Below are 20,595 nucleotides of genomic sequence, written 5' to 3' on the forward strand. Positions count from 1 at the left end.
GTGTGTCTCTCCGCCCAAACAGACAGAGTTTGTCTCAGCCAGCGCAGACCGCCAAACAACAACACCAGCCCGCACCAACTCAGCAGCAGTAACAAACTGAGCCACGCGCCGACACCTCCCGTCGACCGAAATAAGCTGCCCGCCCGACCCCATGGGCACCGAGGTCGACTAGGGGCACAGGGTGATGAACGCATAAATATGTATGGTGTACACTGTAAAAAAAGTTTACCAACTAGTTAGTTATCCGGCCACTTTTCACTAACCATAGGCGTGTAAGCAAAACACGCATTTCATGACTAAGTGTGTTTTCAATTACACGCAAAAGGTTGAATAGCGTGTTTTGAAACACACCTCCTAGTTTTCGAATATTTGCCAGGTTACTAAGATAAGCCGTGTAAGCGTGTTTATTGACTATCATCGGTGTGTTTTGTTAATAACTACAGACGTGTTAGGTAACACATGTGTTTGTCACACGGCCACTTTTCACTAGCTATATGCGTGTACGCAAAACACACATATTGCGTGTTAGCTAACTAAGCTGTGCGTGTTAATAAACTAAATGCATTTTTGAGAACAGGCGTGTAACTTAACTAATGTGCGTGTTAGTCACCTCTTTTCACAGCCCCCCCCCCCAAAAAAACGAATCGAATTAAACTCATCAAACATGTTTATTCAAAACTGCATTCAAGCTCCTTTCAGCAAGCTTACAACTGCAAACAGTAATATTTCTCTTATTGTACTAAAAATGAACCTAAAAAAGTAATCTTCTGTAGGAAACTGCCGAGCGGCAAAGGCGCTCCGTTCTAAAGTTACGTTCTAAGCTATAGGCACAGAGCTACGCACAGAGATGCTTGAGACTCTGGACATGTCCCAGGGCGCGGTTCGAAGGGTTAACTGCCGAGCGGAAAAGACATTCCGTTATCAAGTTCTGTGCTCAGCTACTCACAGAGCTGCTCGAGACGCTGGACGTGTCACACGGTTTGAAAGTGTTAACAGCCGAGCGGCAAAGGCGTTCCGTTCTCAGGTTCCGTTCTAAGCTACTCACAGAGCTACGCACAGAGCTGCTTGAGACGCTGGACTCGTCCCAGGACACGGTTGGAAAGAGTTTGGTTGCCCCCCTTTTCAAAGATGTTCACCGTGATAAATATCAGAGCGTTCTTAGCCTTAGACACGGGGCACTTCTGGTTGAACACTGGGAAAATCGCTGCCCACAGAAGCAGGAGATCAGCCTTGCTGCTCCGGTCCACCGACCTTGTCAAGCAGACCCCCTCGACGAAAAGGCCGATGGACCCGTCGTCGTTGACCTGGTAGTGCGGCGCGCTTCCTGATCCCTCAAAGATGTCCTCGGGGTTCGCGTCTAGGTAGTAGAGGAGAGACTCCACGCAGTCGGTGTCTGAAATAGAGGTAAATTTTCAGACTGATATTTACCTCTAACAGTATAACACTGCTACTTGCTAGCTGCTTGAGTTCTTCCGATCTCACGGATATCGTATAAAATGCCACCAAGGCCTCGAATTTCGAGACCATGCCGCTAACAACACAAATTTTGATATCTATTTTTTTTTGGGGGGGGAGGGTCAGTTTTCACCTGGTCATGTGAAAACTGGTCTGGTCGTCAGGTCAAGGATCAAGTGATTCGCCAATCCAATAAAGGTCGCTGAAGTATAACAGCACAAATGTCAGTATAACACCTGTTCGGCGATGAACGAACGAGCCCAAGAGGTGTCACGTTTATGAAACGCATACTGAACTACAGGGTGGGGCAGCATAATCGGGAATGCTTTTTGGGCTCTAATCATGAGTAGGCATGACATTATTTTGATAAATTATAGCATGGCAATGAAACGCCCAAAAGTTGTGCATCATCTAACATGACTACATCCATGAGCATGCAACCTCCTGGAAAAGAGCAGCAAAATAGTTCGACGGTGCTCCAAGTGCTTTGCGCGCGCCCATAGACACTAATGTTAAACGAGTAAAACAAGAACATTTTGTTGAAACCCCTGCAATTCCACGTAAAGGTTGCTGGACAGGTCAACGTGTTATCACGGACAATAAGGATTGTGTGGGAATACTTAGGACAAAAGGTTAACGTAATCGTCGTAAAATAACTCTTAGCAGAGGACATACAGATGACTCACTTGAATATAAGGAAGACGCTCTTGAGCATATTAAAAAGAAACAATGTTCAAAACTTCAGCGACCAAAAATCTCACCACCGACTGGAATACGACAAAAAAGAATGGCAAGCCATATAGGGGATTGTATCGAGAATATTCCAGCGGTCATGCAAAGTAAACATCCTGTTGGGGTGATGGACCTATGGGTGGTCTTCAAGGGAGGTGCACGTGGTGCACCCTACTTCATCGAGCCCAGATAAAATGAGCACATCTGGTAAATACATCCGCACTCTGGCAGACTCACGTGGAGCCGTCGGAACAGAGGATCACTGACGGTCCAGATCACGTCTTACGAGGACTCTGTCCGTGCTGGTACTGCAGTGAGGACGACATGCTATTGTGTAGGGCACCTCCACCTGAGATGAACCAAAAACTTCTGGTCCTTCAACTCCGCCGATTTAAATCCGACCTAATTCTTTACATGGAGCGTTTTTTGGTAGAAGGTTAATGAACAACTTATCATCAGTAAAGACGGTCTTCAGTGCAAGGTACGATGCTGATGGGCGATCATGGACAAGCAGGAGGTTGCACGTGCATGCGCGTGCTTTTGGACCCGCCTTGAGAAGGTCATCGACGCCGAGGGCGGTCACATAGGATGAGGGATAGGTAAAAGGTGACCAATTGATGGGATGTTGCTAAAATAGTGCTTGGAGCTGTATTTTAAATTCATGACCAAATAATCCCGTTTGATTTATTCCCGATTATGCTGCCCCACCCTGTAGCTGGCTGCTTTTGACCATATCACTGTTAATTCGATCAAATAAACAGCCGTGAGCCACCTCATGGGCGATGAAAGAGCGAGCGAGAGAAACAGGCGTCACAGAGTAATTTGCACGCTTAAACCTAACTAGTTAAGAGCGTTTTGAAAACAAGGATAAACAATGCACAGACAAAGCACACGACACAAGTCAGAGTAGTATTTTGAATTTAATTTTCATTCATCTGCTAGGTACTAGATTTGAAAGTAATGAGCAGAGACGTGTCTCACGTCGCCCATAGGTTAGTAGTTCGGCAGCAATCTTGCATGGTCGTAATGGGGGGGGGGGGGGCAATAGTTGACGTGAATGGTTTACCGTATTTACCTTGACATTCTGTGATCAGTTGGATGGCGGTGAGAAAGTCGCTCAGGCGGCGCCTGTAGTCACCAAGCTTAGACGACTCCGTCTCCCCCTCCAGTTTGGCCAGCTCACGCCAGATCTGGAACAACCGGCATCAACAATATAATTAGAGGACAGTTAAGTCATATTATAGAATCCTCCATGGATGAGAAAACGTCAGAAAGCTATGGTGGGCGACGAATAAAAGCCGAAACGATGCAACACACAGGGGACATTTTATGGAATTAGAGAGTAGGAATATAATGACAATTTTACAACTTCCAAGGCATACTTAGTACTTACTTCGTCTGGGTTCCGCAAGATTGGATACAGCTCCAAAAGCTTGCGCATGCTGGTGCGGAGCGTCACCACATGCCTGCGCCTGTCTGCGAACGTCGAGTTGATCAGGGCCTCTCGCTCAGCTTTGCCTTCGCTCGTCAGGTTAGCCTCGTGTAGATGCTTCAAGAGGCGGTTTCTCAGATGCTGAACGTCTTCCTCCGGCATAGGCGGAAGGTACTCTGTCGAAATGTTCATACGAAATGTTAGAGCCAGCGGGGGAGGAGGAGGGGGAGGAGGGGGAGGAGGGGAGAGAGAGAGAGAGAGAGAGAGAGAGAGAGAGAGGAGAGAGAGAGAGAGAGGGAGAGAGAGAGAGGAGAGAGGAGAGGAGAGAGAGAGAGAGAGAGAGAGAGAGAGAGAGGAGGGAGGAGAGCGAGAGCGAGGAGAGCGAGAGCGAGCGAGAGGAGGAGGAGAGCGAGAGAGAGAGAGAGAGGAGAGAGAGAGAGAGAGGAGAGAGAGAGAGGAGAGAGAGAGAGAGAGAGAGACCGCTCTCTTCGCCCATGCCAATAACTTCATATGGCCAATGCAAAGTGGCACACTACCTTTAATATATGCAATGCAAAGCTTGCAGAAGGGCAAAATATTCACCACTAGTCGCTTATCAGTCACATGTACTACATCATACTACATCGCTGTCTTGCATTTCACAATGCACAATGCTTACCCTTGTAGCCTTCGAATCCTTCATATCGCGATCCCTTGAATGTTTTTCCGCGTGACAACCTCTTTGATGACGCTTGGAGTTCGGCATCACTTCCGTCGTCTCGTCGCTTCTCATTCCTTACGCGCCATTGTATTTTTGCTTTGACCTGCGACTGAGACAGGAAAAGCAGTGCATAAATTACAACCCAAGGGTAGATGTAACGTTAAGGGCGTTCAACATCCACTGCAGCTGGTATATAGAGGCAATGCATGGTTCACACGGAGGCTGAACTAAATGGTACTTCGACTCCGTAATTACTCGTAGACTTTATAACCTTTGTCCTTTGCCAATACCATATAAGGCACGCATTTCAAGCACATGAAGCTGATCCTTATGCGTTTGTGATGCTGACTTTAACTAGTCATCAAGTGAGAGTTGATTCCGCAGTCGGAGACAATTCCGAAGGGTCGGAATCGGAATCGGAGTCACTCAAAAACACATTGACTCTGCAACCCTCACATGCAGACATACATATTTACATACATACAAACATATACTTCATAGTATAGCACATACATACATACATACATGGATAATTATGCATATATCCAGTGCTGCGGAGTCGGAGTCGGAGTCGACCGGAGTCGGTAGTTTTGGCCGGAGTCGGAGTCGGAGTCGATAATTTTTCACCGACTCCGACTCCGGGCCGGAGTCGGAGTCGGTTTCAGCACATTTTTAATATTTTCCTTCTCTGTCGCGATGTTGACCAACACATTGACCTTACAAGCTGACCTTACAAGACATTCGGAGCCCGAACCGTTAACTGAATGCAAAACGGTTGAATAGGGTCGCAAGAGCTGTTGAATTATTCTCTTTGTGGCTATATAGCCCATATAATTTCCGACATACAGGGACATTTATCTGGCAATGTCCAAAGAGCACTTTCGCAAGTATTCATTACGAGCTTTCGTTTGCTTTGTCTCGTCTTTCTAGTCCTCTTGGATTTCAAGTTGAACGGACAGGGAGTGGGGGAGGTCATTCTGACTCCCACCTTACCCCAAAGGCGAAAGTGGTTCAAACCCCCACCCCAGCGCGGGTTAGGAAATAAACTTGAAAACTAATTTTGAAGGTGAAGTTTAGTTTAATTCCAAATTAGCCACTATTGTTCCGCATTTAAACCAGTGCGAAGAAGCCGCCCATATTTAGAAACATTGGTCATGCAGGTATGTCAAAGTAGGGCGGGTCGGAGTCGGAGTTGGAGTCGGAGTCGATTTTTTCAAGACGGAGTCGTAGTCGGAGTCGGAGTCGCTAAAATTTGGTCGACTCCGCAGCCCTGAATATACATACAAGTATGGCCAGATCCAGGGCCGGAGCAGTTCGCAAACGCTTCAGTTCAGTTCATTCAGATCGACTTTACTTGAGGTTCAGTTCAATTACCTATTTTCCAATTCAGGACATGGTGACTAAGTGCCTCCGTTCAGTATATTCAGCTGAGTTCGATTAGATAAGTTCACGAACTGTCCCGGACCTGGACCGATGTCATTTTCTATTAGTTGATGGAATCAAACAGCAACGCAATAAGTGCTTACCAGTGCCTGTTTCGGGCTGCACCCAAAGTGCAGCGCCGGCCATTGAACAAGGGCGCGGTCAGCCAGCTCCATGTACCGAGCATGAGTAAGGTTCAGGACGCTTGGAAAAAGAAAGGGCATGGGAGAGCTTAACGACTTGGAGACGCTAGAACAGGAGTTTTCAGGGCAAGGCATAGACATAAGACATCATTTAAAGGAAATATGTAAACATGAAAGCACACCACACGAGACAGTAAAACCGACATAAAGGTGGAAGGCAGGAAGGTGTCACTGGGTCATCCGAGGTCACCTGAGGTCACAAGCGGTTTTTGTGCAATAACTTTTGATTGAATTGAGATAAACTCCGTTCGACGATTATTGTGTTTGTCTCGTCAATGCGCATCGAATGAGATGAACCTTGCCCTGAGGTCAACTTTTCAACTTGACCTTTTGAGGTCATATTATATATCATTCAACGCGCCTTGACGAGCTGAGAACAATGGCGTGCGAATTATGCCTCTATCTTTTCTGGATCAAAAGTTATTGAAGAAAAACTATCAAAAGTAAAAAAGAACATTTTTTCCTCGGTGACCTCTGGTGACCTAGTTTTTGGTCTGACCAAAACATGACCAAAATACTTTCCTACTGGTTTTTAACGCTCTTTCGAACGCCGCCTATCGCTTGTCTCAACGATGCTCAGGAGTCGAGTTAGACGGGGGGTGTAAACCCCCTGCTCCGCGGCCCGCTGTGTTACAAATGGAGTACCGGCCCGGCGCGGGTTACGGCTAGGGCTGAATAAAAATGTACTAAAAAATGCATGATAATAGTATTTTATGTTAACTTCAATGTCCTCAACCCGCGCTACAACAACACCACGTTATCTACGGGGATGATACCTGTTACAAGCTTTCTCGAACGTCACGATGACTGTCGTCACTTCGCTCCACTCCGTCCTGGTCAGAGGTGAGCCGGGCTTTTTGCTTCGAAGCTTTTCGAGGAGTCCAGGTCTCAGCTGGCTGTCGTCAAACCGGATCACTTCCATGGCATCCAGGACTTCCATAGTATCCATCCTGCGAAGAAAACGAACCGAAATGGCATTAGTAACTGGTGGGTCGCCGCACCAGAGACCGCCTACTGCGCCTAGTCACCACAGTCGAAGTCTTGCCGCGGCGCAGTATAGTCTATCCTCGCGATCGGAATAGATGTCAGTGCCAGTGGTCACCTGTCTGAGGAGCATTTTGGCAACAGGCAACCAAACTGGTGGACAAGCTGGGATTGGGTGGCACGGTTCGGCGCAGCGATCCGCGGGAAGGAAGACTGTCGATCTACTAACAAATATATAAAATTACGTAACTTTTCATACAGATTCATTCATAGAACTCTTGAGGTTTATAGAGGCCTGTGGTTCATTCGATTAAAATAAATGTAGAAATAACGATGAAAACTCGACACACCCGATTAAACAAGCGCTGAAAGGTTTAATTCCAAACGCATAAAGACAAAGTCAGCCTGACAGACTCACCGAGACACTCCTGCGGTTTGTTGAGATTCGGCCAGAGCGTCGCTTCCCGACTTCGGCCGGATCTCTGCGTCTTCCCCTGATCGACGGAGTTCGGGCGACGTTGGAGGCTCCGGTGCATCCAGCTGCGAAACCACCACTGACGAAGTGGATGTCGTCCCAGTGCTGAAAATGGATGAGAGAAGATGTTTGATACAATACCAGATTAGGATAACATATTTTTTTTTTTCAGGACAATTTCCAACTACGCAAACATTCATAGGCCGAGCTTGTTCAATACTTACGAACGCAACTGAGCAAATTCAGTTGCAAATGATTATGGGCGTTTTTTTTTCTTTTAGAGTTTTATAACTGCATTCTGCATAAGCAACATTTTATTTCTCAAAACAACCTAACTTAACAGAGATCGATGTCCTACCTTTCAAGAACAACCAGATCGCCACGCATGACGGTCCTGATGCGAGGCCGAACACCAGTTATCGCATCTTCCTCATTCAGCAGGACCCACGAGGACCAGTCGTCATCATAGATCTCCAGATCCCACTCGCCACCCTGGGGACAAAACATGTACCTCATTCGTAGCCAGGTCGGGAGTAGACCACACACATTAGTCGCTCCAAGGTGGAGAGGGGGATGGAAATGATAGGCAAACACATCCGACATTTTCATACTCAATCATTACGCATAATCATAGAGCCTTTGGTTGCACTCTTCTCTTTCCTGTTAGACTACTGACAACAGCTGCTGTAAATGGTTGATGTTGCATTTGAGATAGACTATGTATTTCCAACACATCAGCCTATTTTCAATCTGAGCCTCGTTCAGCAGCTTAACATTATGGTTTACGTAGGTATATGGCTTTGCATTACCTTAAACAAATTGTGTAAATAAATGTTTTTTTTTAATGTTATTAATTAAATTTTCTCCAAATGGTATTGTTTTACGGAGGCCGCTGTATTATACTTTCCATAATATGGACTTTTTTGCTCACAGACCTTAAAATATAGTACAAAATACTATTAGGTACTATATTTTAAGGTCTGTGAGCAAAAAAAAAAAAACGTTATTTCAGCCTTTTACTTGAAACACGACATTGAGTCCCACCGTTAACTAAAATTATTCCGTCACTCTTCCAAAAAAAACAAACAAACAAACAAACAAACAAACAAACAATATACTAACCTGCAGACCGAAGAACGCTCGAACCTTTTGAACAAGGTCCAGGACAGACTCGAATTCGAAGACGCGCGCAGCACTTCGATGGTTTACTAGCGCCTTCATCGTTGACCGCTGAAAAAAATATGACAAGTGGTTACATTAATTATCTAACTACAATGTCCTAAAATCATCGATAGCCATGGAGTGGGTGAAACAGCAAGCGAAACAGCACATGGTTTACTATTTACGCACACATTAGACACGTGGGTTGCACAGCTCACTTCACGGGTGGTTGGATAACATCGGGTATCCCAATCCTAAAAGACAGACATAGCTTATTTGAAAAGCTGAGACAATGCCGATTCTGAATGTCATCCAGAACGCTGAAAACGACGTTTTATAACCATATAACGCCTTCTGGGCGGTGCACGACCGAGCAAAAGAGAGGTTTTGCAGAGTATTTTACACGCGTCATGTCGGATAGAAGTTAACGACTGGAGATTCAGCAATTATGATGATGAAGATGATTAGCCAGATGCCCATTATTTAGGATCAAAATTGATAGAATAGTTGTATTACGTTTCACCCACGGGGCTTCTTCGGATACATATGTTTGTCATATGTATCCGAAGAAGCCCCGTGGGTGAAACGTAATACAACTATTCTATCAATTTTGATCCTAAATAATGAGCATCTGGCTAATCATCTTCATCATCATATGTAACACAATGCTCCGAACTAGCATCTCCATCCTCAAAAAAGATTCAGCAATTAACCTCGAATCTATTCAAGCCAAGAACCGGCTCGAAGGAGGTGGGGTAAGCACGTGCAGTGACGCCCCCAGTGTTGTCGAAGCTGCATGTCGGATCAGTCTCTACCTTCGTAGCAAATTTGAGCACAATCGCCTCATCCGTTCCCGAGATATAGGGGCGGTGTGTGCACGTGCGTTCATGCAATAGTTTCACCCCATGGACGCGTGGAAGCCACATAACTGGCCGCTAGCTACATGTCAGATATCAGAGCCAGTGTAAGACCCGAGTGAGTGTAAGTTTGCACTCACAATAGCCATAACAGCGAAGCAAATAGCTGCAATACTGCTCAATACAAGCAGTCGCGAGTTCGCAGTAAATCTGATACTTCAAATTGAAGCAAAATGCACAGATTACTCACCTTTCAGAGGTGATTCGGAGACCTGGTATCTGGTACCTGAGGGGCACGTATTTTGCGGTCTGCACTGAATAAGTAGCCAGCGGAGTGGGGTCAAAAATCCAAGCAGAAGGGATCATCATCATCTCGCCCTTAGTCACACGGTATGCCATATAGTGCTCATCAAACGAAAGCGCCCTCAAGACGTCACCGATGATTTTGACATGGTTTACTGCATCAAACTGAAAATATGCTACGCGAAGAAGATCACAGCTCTCTGAGCTTGAAGCAGCCGGGTTTCTCACGATCAGCACATCATCGACGCAGTACTTCTGTCCCGCAAGCACTGCCATCTTGGTGTACGTAGCTCGGTCATCCACCTCCCATCCGAATGCACCTGTAACTAGGCATGGCTTGCATTTCTTCCCCATCATCTTCTTTTGCTTTCCTTCGCATGCAGCTACCGCTTCTTGATGTCGCACTGCCAGGGTTTTACAAATGTTCTTGGTGTTGTGTGCTCGAGATGCGTAGATCTTGAACTGCTGGTGTTTAGCTTCAAAACGCATAGTCCAAGCTTTCCTCAAGGAACCAATTTGTGCTGCCCAGTGCCGGTAATGTAATAAGTAGTGGAACTTCGGCTTGATTTTGAAGTCCGGGAACATTCCACAGAACTCACGCAGCCACTGCTCTACTGAAGGTTGCATTCTTGCAAGAATTTCACCGTCCATACGTGGAGCACAAATGAGTTGTACAAGAGAAAGCAAACCGGTCACAAGAAGCCACGCCTTTTGATCTGGTGGGACCAGTGGACCGATCATGAAAGGGAGAACTCGGAGGAAAGTCCAGCACTGACTGAAAGTGCCTTTGACGAGCACTTTGCGCCCCTTTGCTTGAAGCATGGGAGGAGTGTTCGCTTTGTCGACTCTCGCATATGAGAAGGATTTCATAGCCTTTTGAACTGAGGCGAATGTGAAGAGTTTGATTTGAAAAATCAGGTATGATAGCACCAGAGCCAAGGAATGATTGACTACGCCACTTTCAAACAGATCGTGCGCGATATCTGGTGGAAACATCTCTGTGACCTTAAAGTCTTTCAGCTCATCAAACACACATTTTGAGTTGATACCAAATGCTTTTCGTGATTCCTCATTGTCTCCATTCTCACACATGTTCAGCTCTTCTTGGTACTCCTCCTCAGTACGAAGGGTCAGCTCTTGCTCTGTGAGCTTTGTACCAAAGTCCTCATTTGTGGCGTGGCATGTTCGGCATGGTCGCTGCCCTGACGAAAATGATTCCTGGAAGCCCGCCATCTTATGCACTCCCAGGTTGTCACCACACACAAACTCCACTTTGATATCAAAATGAGTGCCACAAGTATCCAGGCCATTGTTCAAGAGGTCACACAGGGAATCTGTCACAGGCTTCATGACTGTGTTCAAACCATGAAGCTTGATGAGCTTTGTAGGACATAGTAGGAGGAGATGAATGTCACTCAGCACCGACATTGACAAGCCCTCATCGACCGCAAAATAGCAACCACCCAGACTATAATCAGATGCTTTCTTCCGCAGAGGGTTACACACACCAAATTCATCAAAGTAGAGCACAAGCTTGACCAATCTGTCCCGTTTGCAGTTTTCCAGCCTGCCATTTTCCAAGAGACTTGTCAGCTGTTTCTTGACATCCACATACTGATAGCTGGATTGGAATTCACCACCCCCTGTGGTAAGGATCTGAGTCGTAGGTGCAATGTAGCAGAGCTCCTCATGGCAGAATTTGCTCAATTTATACTCGCTTGCAAACTCTTCACAAGCCTGCTTAACTGAAGACGACTTTGATGCTCTGCTCTCATTCTGCTCCTTAAGAGCGGTGTCGACGATTTCTCCTATCTCACTAGCCACGAAAGATGTTGCAGCCCGTGACATCCCATGCTCACATTGCAATCGAAGCAAGAAACGTGCTATTTTCTCCCGGCTACTGTCTTCAGTTTTTGCTGTAGAGCCTTTCTCACCCTGATCATCCAAGCACCAGGCCTCAGTCTCAACCTCAGCTTCTTCCTGACAATGAGTACTGATTGAAGGTGACTCCTCCAGACTTTGCCTTCCTTTCTCTTTGTGCGACTGTGACGTACTTTGCTTGACAGCATGGGTTCTTTCATAATGTCTCAGCCAGTAACGTCCAGTTGTGAACCCTTGTGTACAACGCGGACAGAGAAATAAGTTGCAGTTCTCAGATTTATCCTTGAAGTGGTTATTGATATGCTGACAAAACAAAGCAATTGAGCTAGAAGAAAACAGACATAATGGAACTGTACAACGCAGAACCACTTCTACAGTTGCCTGAAAAGAGGAAAGCCTGTTATGACTTATGATTCAGTTGGGCAAACTACGGGGAGGAAATCACAAATGTGATTAATCACAAATGTGATCATTTTACGCCTATTTTGCAGCACTTTTGGAAAATCACAAAATTTCACAAAGGTTATGTCACCTGTAGCCAGATCCCAAACACAATCAAAAACATGATAAGGAAAAGATGCCCTCCATGATGAGGGCTGTTCGGCCCGCACATCCTATTGTAAAATTTTGCAGCATGCATGCGCAGTAGGGAACTTTCAGGCCTTATGCTCCGCCCACCACCGTATGACGTCACATGTGTGACATCGGCATCTGCAAAATCTTTCAGCTTCGCGCATCCTAAAATTTCAGGATGCAGGAGGCAAAAGTGGTGCAGACTTGGCGCAGACAACGTACAGTGGCGAAGTGTGCAGTGTTAACTAGTGAATTTATGCAGTGTTTGGTGTTATTTTGTCGGTGCATAAATTGGAAATGGGTTGGTGAAGTTTTTCATTAGTTATTACGTCGCTGCTTGCTGGAATGGAGCGGCACGATTGTCTCGCGCAAAATATGTTGAGGTGTTCGGTGCGTTCTGCGAAAGATTTTGCTCGACGGGATGGGCAGTGACATCATACAAGTGTGATGTCACAGTCGCGCAAAATATTTTGCAGCACCCGAACAGCCCTATGGTTTATCATGAAAATGATTATGCAGTCAGCTGGCTGAACAACTTTTTGAAAAGGCTGTCAGCTGGCTGATCACAATACTGATAACCAAATCAGCTGGCAAATCATAAAGTTGATCCATACATCCATCCATACATAGGTAGGTACACCAATCATCCTGCTAACAATAGTGATATAGCTGGGTGATCACCACACTAAATCAGTCCTGGTCCAGTCTGCAAAATGTGGCATTCTTCGACGAGATCTTGTCTGGGCAGACACCGCAGGTCGGGGCAGAAATAGGGGCAGGTTTCCGGAATACTGGGGCAGAAGCAGGAAAATCTGGTGCAGAAGTTTAAAAAATTGACGGAAGTGATTTTCTCAGCTTCTCACTGCTTCCTACATCATAATATCATTACATTATTTGCATCATTAGGGGCAGGAATTGGGCTACCCCTGGACTCAGCATTCTGATTCGGGGCAGGACTTTGTCTGCCCTGAAAATCTTGTCGAGCTCCCTGCCATGTTTTGCAGACTGGAAATCAGTTGGGTAAACAGTGGCAGTGGCCATCTGTTTCATTTTTGGAAGCTTCCATTTTTTTTAGTATGCTCTTCCAAAAATAGAAGGGCATTTTCCAAAAATAGGGATGAAACTTCCATAAATCGGGACGGAAAAGGCCTTGTCAAATTTTGGAAAATAACACCACCCTCCAAAAATGGCTTTCAGCATAGGTGTAGGGACGTTTTGAGAAGTGTGTTTGGGGGGGGGGGGCAAGTCGAGCTGAGTATCCGATCTGATTGTAACGTAGCTGAAAGGTGGGTGGCCTGGGCCATGGCCCGGCCGTCCCAGTCGGGGAAACTATGGTAAAATCTGCTATTTTTAGCAGTCTGCTATTTTTAGCAGAAATCTGCTAAAAATGGGTACGCATGTGACGTCATCGTACCCAAATATAGCAGATTTGGGTACGGCCCCATACAAAAGCAGATCTGCACCCTAATTGAAGCAAATGCGCATCAAATGCCTGGCAGATTCATGATGAGAATAGTGCTGAGAGTGATCTCTGCTATTTTTGTTCAGATCCGACTATTTTCAAATTCATTATTTGAAAATAGTCGGATCTGAACAAAAATATCAGAGGACATCCTCAGCACTATTCTAATCATGAATCTGCCAGGCATTTGATGCGCATTTGCTTCAATTAGGGTGCAGATCTGCTTTTGTATGGGGCCGTACCCAAATCTGCTATATTTGGGTACGATGACGTCACATGCGTACCCATTTTTAGCAGATTTCTGCTAAAAATAGCAGACTGCTAAAAATAGCAGATTTTACCATAGTTTCCCCGACTGGTCCCCCCCCCCCCTGTTCCCACACCTATGGCTTTCAGTGCATTAGATCACACTTTGATGGCTTTCAATTATTCACAGAACATCAAAAATTAAACACTTTGATAACTAACTCACCTAAAATATATAAAAATCGACAAAAATTGAAATCTTCTCGTAACGGGGTCATGCCAATAATGCGCGCCTAATCAAGGATGAAATGACTCACAAAAGAAAAATACTACATATGCAATGTGTGGGCAATAATGACGTCATAAGATCAAAAAGGAAATATCAGTAAAACTATGAAATATACTATTAAATGTCGTTTAAACAGTAAAATGGGACTAATAAACATATTTAAACCAGACTTAACAGAACCTTACCTAACCTAACTATATCTAAACTACAACCTACGGATGTTTGATGATGCGGTCTACTCGCTAGTTGCGAAAAGGGATAGGTCTTAGGCCAGGGATTTACTTATCAAAAATTAATTTTGCAAGCCACTGTACAAACAAATCTCCTTTTTTACTGATTCTTAAAGATAAACAGGCCTATCTCCGGTCATGCGGCCAGTAGTTACCCGCGGTAGTGTCGAAAATGCCGAGATAGCCCAAATATAATAGGCGGAAAAACGGCCAAGGTAACCCGGAGAGCTTTGCATTCTTGCTATTTTTGGAAGATAATTTGTTGATTCATACTACAGTGACTTGCCCAAAAACCTACAGTGTAACCCACATTATTTGTTTCAAATAAAAAATCGTAATTTTTATTCTAGATTTCCAAAAATGCTGCCCGCCATAAACCAGGGCATAAACTCCTTCACCTTGGCCTATCTTGGCCATTTCCGCCAATTTACATTCCGACTAGAAACGGCGGCTACGAAGTTTCTTATAGGTATCTTGGCTACGAAAGCTGATCTGTGACGTCCGGGATATGACGAAGTGGCTACATGACGCATAACGCTGAATGCCTCTGCCCGCCTCTGCACTAGCCGAAGTGAGCCGAAATTCACTTCGGAATGTAAGTTTTTAGTGGCCACCCTAGAAGCCAAGGGCGTCGCCACAGGGGGGGGGGGGGGATGGAGGGGATCTCGTCCCCTCCACTGTTTAAAGATTTTAACATTACGCCTATGGCGTTGCATGGAAAGAATCGACTTGAAATGGTCCTCGTCCCCTCCAAAATGGTCAATGTCCCCTCCAGACGTTGCACCGTGGCGTCGCCCCTGCTAGAAGCTTTAAAAAAAGGAACATATTACTGTTTTCCCAACTGAAGTGGGGTGGGCCTAAAATATTTGCTTTTCCCTTGCCTAACACATCTCCCATGTCAGATTTTACAGCACACACTAAGTGTGAGCTGCTCTATTGATCAATATCAAAAGTATCTGGATTACTTAATATCTAGACAAGTGATAATCAAGAGTTTCACCTTGTGATCCATTAAAGTAAGGCAATGTGAACTGCATTCTTAGTCAGTGGGTAGTTAAACTACATGTCTAAGCTGCAGCAGCAGAAGGCATAGGCCTGGGAAGAGGAGGGACAGCAGGTGCATTTGCCCCTCCCACTTTTGGACTGTCCAACTTTCGGGAAAATTCAACATTAGCCTTATGGCGTTGCATGGAAAGAAAGAAATATAGAACTTTTGAGTTTTAACTTTTGCCCCCTCAACTTTTTAACCTGCCCCCTCAACTTTTCAAACGTTCCCGGGCCACTGGCGGACCGCGGAAGGCACCTCAGGATGTAAGGGCAAAGTAAATATCTAATTCTCGCATAGAAAAGCATCCCCAAGAATTGAAACCCCCATAGAAGAAAATCAATGTTAACAATTTTATCTGCAATAATGCGGTAACTCATCTTCCATTCCATATGCTCTTCTTTAAATGTCGGGTGTCAGTGAAAAGTTCCAACGGTACCTGTTCCAACATTAGTAATAATGTAGGTATAGTATAGGTGTTTTTCGATGTGAAATATCATTGTTAGTTATTTGCTAACATCAAAAAGCTAATTAAATGCTGATTTTCCTGTTATTAGTTAATTTAGTCTACTTTCAATAACGGCACAAGTAGCTTTCGGTTGCCAATGTAGGTTGTAGGTGTATTTTTGGTAAGTTTAGGTTAGGTTTTGTTAGTTTAGGTTAGGTTAGGTAAGGTTAGGTTAGGTCTGGTTAGGTTTGGTTATATTTTGTCCGAGCTATGTGCCTATACCCATCAGTGTTCATAATTTGGTTTAGGTGTAAATTTTCTAGCTATTTTAGGTGGTTATTGAAGTTAACACCATTGGTTAACATTAATCAATAGATATAACTAATCTAGCCACAGCGGAAAGGTAAGGTACTATTGGAAATTTCGACCCAGGTGCCCCAGCCACAATTTTGTGTGGCACATTCCCCTGTTGTGCTTCACCTTCTGCCACCCCTGTACCTTGGAACCGAATACTTAAATGATTGCCTTTATATGCAAGTTCCATTCCAGCTATACACTGGCGGAACCAGGGGAGTTAACCTGTTTCCTGAATTAAATTGACTCTCACCAGTCATTTTGAGAATGTGGCAAGTTGCAACTCCCATGCTTCAATGTTGCAAAAATTATCATTTGGGACCCTACCAATAAATTTCAGAAAATGATGCCCATTTCAACTTTCACTGAACAGGAAAGAACGTAAAGAAATTTTAAATAAAAAATATTTTTAGGTGGACAAAAATGGGCAGTTTTTGCCCAATAAAGGTTATCCTATGACTGCAAGGCCACCTGAAATGCGTTAGACAGATCTTACTAGAGTTGTCCTTAGACATAGTTGTCGGGTTTGTCTTACTGGGCCACCTTATTCATGTGCAATTAAATAATTAGGGGGCTGTATCAAAGTATAATCTACAGCAACCTAGTAACCTCAGTAATAACCTATAGAATTCCTATATTTTAACCTATATTTTGCTAAGATACAGTTGGTGGTCATAATGCTGTCCCTCATTCACACAACATTCATTGCATCATCACGGTTATCACTAGCACCGAATAAAGATAAATCGATTGACAAAATTCAAGGCATACAACACAGAAGCATAATTACATCAAATTTATATCTGGCAACACCTTACTCACCATCAGAGACCCGCACGACGCGGACACAGCACAAGCCGCACAAGCCAAAGGACGCGCGCCGAAAAAAACATGGCGGACGTGACGCAGTTGCACCGCAGTTGTCAAATAACTTCAAGTGTGTTTTAGCACAAAGGTACATGTTGTACAAAAGGTCGTATGTTAGTGTCCCCTGCTATGTATAGTTTGTTCGAAAACACGTTTTGCGTAAGTGTGGCATATAGTGTATAAAACACGCATAGTGCTTGCTGACACACCACTAGTTGACACACCTTGGCTTAGTTTTGTAACTTATATGTTTGTTTACCACAAATAAATGTGCTTACATACAAACCGTTTACTAACCTCATTGCTATCTTCAGCTTTTGTGTGTCTTAATACTATCTTTTTGTTGAGCAATTAACACGGTAGTTTGTAAACTTTTTTTACAGTGTAGTTCTGTACAGCCATGACGACTTTATAGACAAAAAATTCAGAATGGCAATGTGGGGTTATTTGGCCGGGACTAGCGGGGCAACTTGGCCGGTGCGCTCAGAGTCACTATGCTGTGACGGCCGAGTTGTCATGGTCAATTATTACGGAGCGAGCGAAGCGAGCGTAGTCTTTCCTTAGCCCTCGCCGGCACAGGCCATTTTGCGTCCTTCGACGGCACAAGGGGGGGGGGGGGGGGTTGGTACGACCCCCCTCGCGTTTGGCCCCTGATCGAGCTAGAGCTTCGCGGAAAAAACAAGCGTGTTGCCCGTCACGAAACGAAGCCGATGATACCCAATTTTAAGGTCCTAGGTCATCGGGTGACCTTCCAGGTCAGGTCAATGACCCGAAAACCGGGAAAATCGGGACCTGTTAGAAAGTCGTAAATTGTGGCTGTTATGTGGTTTTCCGGGGTGCTGATCACGAATATCGTGTTAGTTTTGATCAGAGATGATGTCTTTAAGCATTTGGACCAGGTCGGGTCAGGTCAGGTCAGGTCAACCGGTAGGGGTTGTGACGGGTATTCGTAATACGTGTCAACCGCCTCTGACAGCTTCGTAACATGTTACGAAGGCACCAAAACTACTTCGTAAATGTTCAAATGGTCGCCAAATTCGAATTCAGCTCCAAAAACTAGCCTAGAAACATGTAAAACTCGAAAAAGTGAACCGAGGTCACCCGAGGTCACCAAAGGTCAATGACCTGACCTGACCTTCGGATGACCTTGACACCCACCCTAATGTATGGGAGCGACATCAAATCACATGTTTGAACGTTTGAAACCACAAAAAGCTTTCAAATGCGCGGCTAATGTTAGCCGACATACGCCGAATCGCGATTCCGGCCAAACATGGTCTCGGAAAAGAGGTCACAGGTCAAAGGTCATTGGGGTCAGGGTCATGAAATTTTCAGGGTAGGTGTAAAATTGATCAATGCGAGGGTACCGAAAGTTTCGTCGCGATCGGCCGCTTTTTACGCGAGCTATTCGCGAAAAACCTTAGGGGGGTTGCATCAACCCCCCCCCTCCCCCTGTGCCGGCGAGGGTTAGATTAACGGAAGTTTCTGAGTATGAGCGGCCGGCCGGCCGGCCGGCCGGCCGTGGTCACGCTTTTGCGAGGCTTATATCTCAGCAGCCACTTGTACCATAAAGGACATAATTCATGACCAACTTTGACTACCTTGATGCCATATTTCCTATTGGACAGCTGTAAGGGCATGTGACGTCATCAAAGGTTACCTAACGCTTTTTTGCTAATAAATACTTACAGAAAAAGATACAGCCGCGCAAATGGCATCATTGTGTTCAGCTCGTCAAGGCGCATCGAATGATATACATGATGACCTTGAACTCACGTAACCTTGAGGTCAAGCGACCTGAGGTAACGTGACCTGAAGCCAACCTTTGACCTTGACCTCTCGAGGTCAACACATACCTTGGTACATGTTTCGATGCGGAATGACGAGAGAATTACGATGGTACTTTTAGTTTTGGCCTAGCTTGATTACTTCAAAAGCTATTCGTAAAAAACCGTCATTGCATCTAGAGCCGTTATTTTGACTATTTTCGACCCCTGTGACGGCTGAGTCAACCTCCAAAATGCTTCAAATGCGTCGTAGGACACGCGTCATTGCTGAATGTGAAGCTGACTCGCCTATAACAAAAATCATGGCCTCAAACTAACACCGGCCAAATTACCCCACACCCCCTGCCAAATAACCCTGCTAGTGGGGCAATTTGGCCGCTTTGCAGACCTTTGTAATACGTCACAATTTCAATATAAGTAGTTACTCTATCATTTCAAGTTTACTGTCCAAGAAAGTAAAATGTATGCCACACCTGTCAGCGTTGAGAAAATGCAGAAATGTGTTGTCGATTTTTAGTTACATCGTTTTCTAAAAAAAAACGGCCAAATTACCCCGGACTCTCCCCTATAGGGGAGAGGCGGGAGAACTGGAACGCAGGAGAATAGGGACACGTCAATAATTAAAAAATGGACAGCATCCTTGCACGTTTTCTACCTTTTGATTCTATGTGTCGTGCAACGATGGGGAGCCTCAGCAACCCTTTTGTGGCGGTCGGTTGGGCTGTGCTGGCTGAACACCAAATTAAAACTTGTTTTTTTTTTTCGAGTGTTATTCTGGGTTGTCTGTGCATTGCATATGACAAACTATCTTTCGTTCAACATGTTACGATGTTAGCTTAACCCGCGCGGGGCTGGGGGGTAAATTTTACCCCCCTCGCGAATTTTTGCAATATCTCAAAAACGGCAAAATTTCGAACGCCGCTAACATCTTCATTTTTAAGGGAATCAAGACGTAACAAAAAAGGTTATATGTGATTCTACTTTGTCTATCAAATGGCTATCTCTGTTTTTGAAATTTTTTGATTTTGCCCCAATTTTTTTAACTGACTTTTTTGGAAAATATTATAAAATCCAAAATGTTGCGTGTATAAAAAAAAAACGGAACATATGTCAGAGAAGTGGTCCATGTGCACCTGCATAACAATTTCTAGAAGAATCGGTTCAAAAATGAGGGAGTTATTCAAATTTTTATGACGTCACGACAAACAATTTTTTTTTAATAATTTTTTGAAAGTTCTAGACCTCGTACGGAAACAAAAATAGCTCCATTCGATTCGCCGTGAAAAACTGCATCAGATAGACACCTTTTTAGGCCTTAACAACCAACTTCAAAATTTGACCACACTTGACCTGACCTCGACCTGAAATTCATCCAGATGTGGTCCATGTCACCTATTGAGTGTACCTATTGAATTCTATGAATAAAATGACCCATAAAACATGTGTCGCACATGCCCTTTTCTATATTTTGTTTTTGGTGACCTGACCTGACCTTGACCTTGACCTCTGAATGATATTGTATGCAACGAATATTGTCTTGGTAGCCTAAGAACACGTTTTGGGCAATCAATCTCAGTCCATGACTCCATTCTTCGGCAACTACGGTGCAAGGCCGATACTGTAGAAACTTGCAATTTGTACCCTTGACCTGACCTTGACCTTGACCTCAAACTTTAAATTAAGTACATG

General features: G+C 44.7%; 1 protein-coding gene across 10 annotated transcripts; it reads right to left on the reverse strand.

Moving 5' to 3' along the window:
- Positions 1-649: 649 nt before the first annotated feature.
- LOC122374287 lies at positions 650-17,200 on the reverse strand. Of its 10 annotated transcripts, XM_043352937.1 has the most exons (11): positions 14,113-14,180; positions 9,672-11,986; positions 8,526-8,633; positions 7,762-7,895; positions 7,347-7,508; positions 6,721-6,894; positions 5,846-5,945; positions 4,278-4,428; positions 3,581-3,795; positions 3,263-3,377; positions 650-1,393 (listed from the first exon to the last, which is right to left on the reverse strand). In XM_043352937.1, exons 3-11 carry the CDS (start codon positions 8,622-8,624, stop codon positions 1,050-1,052), a joined length of 1,494 nt encoding a protein of 497 aa, XP_043208872.1. In that variant the 5' UTR covers positions 8,625-8,633; positions 9,672-11,986; positions 14,113-14,180; the 3' UTR covers positions 650-1,049. The 10 variants fall into 10 exon arrangements, 4 of the variants coding, with proteins under 4 accessions (XP_043208872.1, XP_043208870.1, XP_043208871.1 ...); XR_006255185.1 differs by lacking the exons at positions 5,846-5,945; positions 14,113-14,180 and adding an exon at positions 14,510-14,547; XR_006255184.1 differs by lacking the exon at positions 5,846-5,945 and having other exon boundaries at positions 14,113-14,195.
- Between the last annotated feature and the right edge of the window lie 3,395 nt (positions 17,201-20,595).

This window comes from Amphibalanus amphitrite, unplaced genomic scaffold, assembly GCF_019059575.1.
Source record: "Amphibalanus amphitrite isolate SeventyFive unplaced genomic scaffold, NRLGWU_Aamphi_draft 001635F_arrow, whole genome shotgun sequence".
Classification (NCBI taxonomy): Eukaryota; Metazoa; Arthropoda; class Thecostraca; order Balanomorpha; family Balanidae; genus Amphibalanus; species Amphibalanus amphitrite.